This window comes from Microtus ochrogaster, chromosome 10, assembly GCF_000317375.1.
Source record: "Microtus ochrogaster isolate Prairie Vole_2 chromosome 10, MicOch1.0, whole genome shotgun sequence".
Taxonomy (NCBI): Eukaryota; Metazoa; Chordata; class Mammalia; order Rodentia; family Cricetidae; genus Microtus; species Microtus ochrogaster.
In genome coordinates this window covers 64,353,377-64,358,885 of record NC_022016.1, presented here as the reverse complement: position 1 = coordinate 64,358,885, position 5,509 = coordinate 64,353,377, and the positions used below count along the sequence as shown (strand labels likewise).

Sequence of the window (5,509 nt, the reverse complement as noted above, 5' to 3'; positions counted from 1 at the left end):
CTCTCCATGTTCTCTCAGGACTGAGACATTTACAAAGTGCATCCATTCATGTTCCTCTTCCATTGTCAGTAGGCCTTCCCATTTCCCCTGAATTCTGTTCAAACGCTGTTCTGGTGTTCAATGCACTGTGTTGTCACCTTTCTGTCTTTTCACTTCAACCCCACCCACCCTGGGTGGTGCCATTTTTACACTCTATGTCCTCTCCTGGCCCTGTCCTTATTCTTCTAATTCTTGCCTGTAAGACATGATATCAAGTATTCTATCACAGTCTTTGCCCATTCTAGAAGAATCTTCTCAGGTACTACCTCCTGAAGTCATTTCAAATCCCTTCATGAATTTGATAATTGAAGAATTACTGTTGTTTTCCACCATAGATTACCAGATACTCTTCCATGTCTCTGCTCGATGCATTGTTCCTTTCTCCAGTGAATGGCATTCATCAGGGAGAGTGGTCCATGCTATTATGTGCATTCTTCCAGATTCTAGAAAAGTTTAATTATTAGAGGATAGATGCATTTTTCCTGTCATAGAACAAAGTTTTTTCATGTTTGTTTTTTCAAACAGTTTATTCATGAGGTATAAAATCAATTTAGTAGATACGGGCCAACTATTTTGCCTTAAAAAGAAATGGAGATGGAGAAAATCAGAGTGCTTCCCATGAGGTAAAGAAATATTTGTTTAAAGAACTACCCATGTTTGTGTTTGTGTGTTTATGTGTGTGCGTGCATGCACACACATGTGGAAGCCATGGCATAGCTGCAAACATCTGCTACCATTACTCATCAGAAACCATCCACTTTTTGGGCAGAATCTCTCATGAACCTGGAACTATTCAAGCAGTCTACACTGCCTGGACACTAACTCACAGGGATCTGTCTGCCACCACCTCCCTAGTTGTATCCTGGTATTAGATGCCCATGTCACCATACCTAGTTTTTTTTTTTTACATTAATTATAAGTCTTAGGTCCTTTTGTTTACATGGCAATCACTTTACTACTTGAAATATCCTCCATCCCCAAATATTTTTCTATTTAATTCAAAATCCATATGTGTATCTCTATTTATGTATATGTTTGTGCCATGAGACACCCTCCCCTGACAGAAATATACTGTCCTAAAAATGTATTATCTCTTTATAAAGAAGTATTAGAGAGCCTTATTTCTGCCTTTGAGATGAGAACCCAGTGAAGCTTTCTAATCCATGAGACAGAAAATTGTTCCTACCAGATAAGAAACATCTTGGTGCCATGCACTTAGCATCCCCAGGCTCTAGGACTATGAAACTCATGAATGTGAATTGTTTATAATGCTCTTTGGGAAAGGAACTCACTCATACCAGTCTAGGTACTGCGCTAAAGTTAGCCATGCTGATCACAGCTGTTCAGTTTGGGAAAGTTATGATTATGTTGTAGGCTTAGAGAAAAATCAGTAAATTGTTGATTTGTCCTTTAAGTCAATCTTTTAAAAGATTAATAAAATGTCTTTACAGCTAGAACACCAGACTGAAATGAAAGCAAGACAACTTATGAGGAATAACTAAATTTGAAACTTAATAAGATCTCCTGTTTTCTTTCAGAAAAAGTACAGGCTGAGATTGACAGAGTGATTGGCCAGATGAGGCAAGTAAGCCTGGCTGACTGAGAGTCCACGCCTTACACCAATAGTGTCATCCATGAGGTGCAGAGAATGGGAAACATTGTGCCCTTGAATGTTCCCAGGGAAGTCTCAAAGGACACCAGTTTGAACGGATTCCACTTGCCAAAGGTAACTATACATTCCGAGCCTCAGATATCGATTTTTTTTGGGGGGGGGATTTTCGAGACAGGGTTTCTCCGTAGCTTTTGGTTCCTGTCCTAGAATCAGATATCTATTTTTGACCTCATCTTAAGAACCTAACATATAGAGACATATATTCCTTCATCAAGAGATCATTTAAATTGGGCAGAAAGATAGTATGTCTGCTAAAATACTAATTTTCCTCCATGCATCTAAACAGATATCTACATATACAGTGGGGAAAGTGGCGAAGCCTGGCTTTGTTTGATAAATGCATCCTAGCGTCTTCTGGTGCTAATGTGGGCTAACACAGTCAGCAGTTCTCTGCTAGATGATACCTGAGAGAGCAGCTCTCAAGACTAAGGAACTGCAGGCTTGTGCTAGAAAATTCTGCTACACAGGCCTTGAAACTATGAGTTAGAAATGTGGATGAAACTTGAGGCCCCTGTGCCACCATTACGGGGAGACTGTTGTTTCTAAAACAGTGAACCACAGGCTTATAACTTTCATACAAATGATTTCTGTCTCATGAGGGAAACCTTTTCAAAAATTCAGTATTTGAAAGGGACAGAGTGCCAATAGCTACTAAGTGATATTTGTGTGCTGTTGACTCTAATCTTCAAAATGTCTAATCAACTTTTCAGAATAACTCTCCATCTCATTTTTGAGATTAGAAAGTTGTGGCCTATGGAAATTAGGTTTGTACAATATCTCTCTAATATTAAAGAAAGAGGGAAGTCCAGGAGCAAACATGTTCTGATAATTCTGATCAACATATGCTTCCTCCACAGGACTGTAGTATTTTGATATTAAAAGGATCTCCTCTGATGTCTCTCCATGAGTCCCTGTTAAATACCCTCTCTTTAAAGAGGGAATCCCCATCGTGTCTCCCAGTGCTCTCAATATCTCTGCACAGGGTTTCCTGAATCTTACACCCTACATGCTCCCAAACAGTTATAGTTTCTTCTCTTCTTCTTTTGACCATGTATTATCAGATCTCAAAATTTTCTTGGTTGTGATGAAACACACAAGGTTCAGCATGACAAGAAGGGGCAAACGGGCCAATCAGATCACATCGTGGGGGCTAGGAACTAGAGAGAAAACCTGTGGGAGGTTCTTCACCCCCATTTCCACCCTTTTTATTCCATTCAGGTTGTCAGCTTGTGGGAGAGAGCTACCCACAGTCAGGGAAATTCTGCTACCATTTCTTGTTTAACTCTGGAAATATGTTCATTATAGCATAAGATGATGAAAGCATACTACACAGTGTGTAATAAAATCATGGGAGGAAACACAGTATTCACGTTCATGGCACATTTCACTGTTAGCTGTGCAGCAGATGTGGGACTCAGATAGCAAGGGGCCACCTGTCCTAAGGTGGTTCTCAGAATCAGGGATGGACATGACAAAGTCTAGAGAGATAGGAAGGATGGGAAAATCCCTGATAGGATATACGATTCAGTGTGAAGTAAAGGCACACTCTTGAGAGTGTGCATGGTTCCAAGGAGCTCAGTGAAGTGGGATTGCTTACTCTGCTTTCTTGATGTGCTCCTAACCCTGAGGAATGGGATCAGAGTCCTCCACAGTGAGGCTTAAAAATGGAAAAGCACAGATGGAAGTCTTATCATTTTCTTCATAGATCTGCCCCTGTCCTTAAAGTAGGAGGAGGCTGATTTGGTCTTTACTCTTGCCTGCATCTTTATTCTCCTTTGGATACTAACATGTTTCTCCATAGACCAGTACAGACTTCTTCCTATAAACTTGTGTCCAGTATTAAAGAGCAACCTAATGGACTAAAATATCCCCAGAAGGCACTCACAGTCAATGCAAAGTTATCTCGACAAAGGAGAAGGTACTAAGTGGGAAGAGTCATGCATGAGAGCTCAAGAACTATCTACCATTACTTCCTTGCGGGTCTGTTCTATATATCAAGCCTTGACTTTTTGCTGCCATTTCTAGGGCACCACACTTCTAACCAACCTGACTGCACTACACAGTGACCCCAAAGAGTGGGCCACCCCGGAACTCTTCAATTCAGAGCACTTTTTGGAGAATGGACAGTTTAAGAAGAGAGAATCCTTTCTCCCTTTCTCAATGGGTGAGTTGTGATGAGGGAACAGAGTTCAGAGCTCCACCCAGCCATTCCCTCCTCTCATCCCATAATACTATGCTTTAATTAAAACTTCTCCAGATGGCCCACGGTGATTCCACTTTATGTTTTGATGCAGTCCATCCCTGGACTTGGCACTGCTTAAGATCCCTCTATTTTTCAGTCTTCCATGACTTACCTGGGTATTTCAACTTGCTTCAATTTTTTTTCTCAAAACCCTAAGAATGAAGACCTATATATACAGACTCTTCACTAAGGTGGACATCTGAAAACTTCATAAGATTTTTCAGATTCTCAAGATATGATGAGGGATAGACTCTTAGAGGGAAATGGGCTTAATTTGAAGTGCAATGGTGAGGAGAAATGCATCCTGGGAAAACTAGGTAGATCCTGTCTCAAATGAAATAGTTAACAGCTATATAAACAGGGATGCTGCTCAGAAAAAGTATGCTTTCCAGAATATGCAAGACCCTAGACCCAGCAGTTCTAGGAAGATAAAGAGAAAGACTCAACAAGTGAGGAGGGGAAGGCACAAAAGAGAAAAGGATAGGAAATGTTGGCTTAAAGATGGATTAGAGACCTTGTAGAAATCTGCAATGCTGTTGAGATACATGGTGAAAATGTTCACTGAGGGAGAGAACAGTGGCATGCTAGGGTTGTCCTGGGCCATCAAAGAAGAATGGTGTGAACCTAGAAATTCGCTACAGAGACTGACGTGTAAATACATGTGTCTATACACACAATTTGATAAATACACCAAGTTCATTGTGTATGGCGTCAGGTGACCCAGAGAATAGCTTCCAGAGTTGTGAGAATGCCTCTTGTCTAAGTCTTTCCTTAACATTAGTCAATGCAAGGAACCAGGACACCAGGGAAAATGGCAAGATTAAAATACAAGTCTGGGACATACTGTTAGGTCAAGATCAGAAAATGCCAGCTTGAATGGGGGCTCTAATGGCCAAATCAGAAAGACATTAGACATAATTAGATGGACACAAAGCTCATGGTCAGCTAAGTAGTTACAGTAGGCAGTTGGGAGCATCAGTCCCTCCAGGCGCTAAAATCAGCTGAGAAAGTGACTCATCTTCTGTTCTTGTCTCACAGGAAAGAGAGCCTGCCTAGGAGAACAATTGGCCAGGTCTGAGCTATTCATTTTCTTCACTGTTCTTTTGCAAAACTTTACCTTCAAGCCCCCAGTCAATGAGAAGCTGAGCCTGAAGTCCAGAATGGGCCTCACCCTTTCCCCAGTCAGTCACCGTCTCTGTGCTGTCCCCAGACTGCGATGCCAGAGAAGGAAAGAGAAAAAGGAAGAAATGGTGGATGTCCTGAAGCTTGCGGGCCTTGCTCAGATGAGAGGAGGGTGATGTTAGAGAATGAAGGCGACAAGAAATAGTGAAGGAATTGAGCTAAAAACATTGAGTCAAATTTCTGAACTGTTGAAACCCAATTTGGTGGTAGGAAAATCATGTACGAGCTCAATGGCATAGCTTTTCATCTAAAAGTTGCAAGGGGAATGATGATTCCTCCTTTAAGTAAAATGCACTTAAAACAAATTGCTGAATTAAAAATGCTAAGTGCATCATGAGTCAGGTCTCAAGAGGTGTTCCTTCAATTTGTCTCCT

The 5,509-nt window shown here is 41.1% G+C and overlaps 1 protein-coding gene across 1 annotated transcript in view; it reads left to right on the top strand.

The window, feature by feature from the left end:
* LOC113456649 (cytochrome P450 2J6-like) overlaps positions 1-5,278 on the top strand; it is a 28,602-nt gene extending 23,324 nt beyond the window's left edge. Inside the window, 3 exon segments of the mRNA XM_026782288.1 lie at positions 1,578-1,765; positions 3,737-3,875; positions 4,992-5,278. Of these exon segments, the coding sequence (XP_026638089.1) occupies positions 1,578-1,765; positions 3,737-3,875; positions 4,992-5,251 (587 nt within the window). The 3' untranslated portion in view covers positions 5,252-5,278.
* The last annotated feature ends 231 nt before the right edge of the window (positions 5,279-5,509 follow it).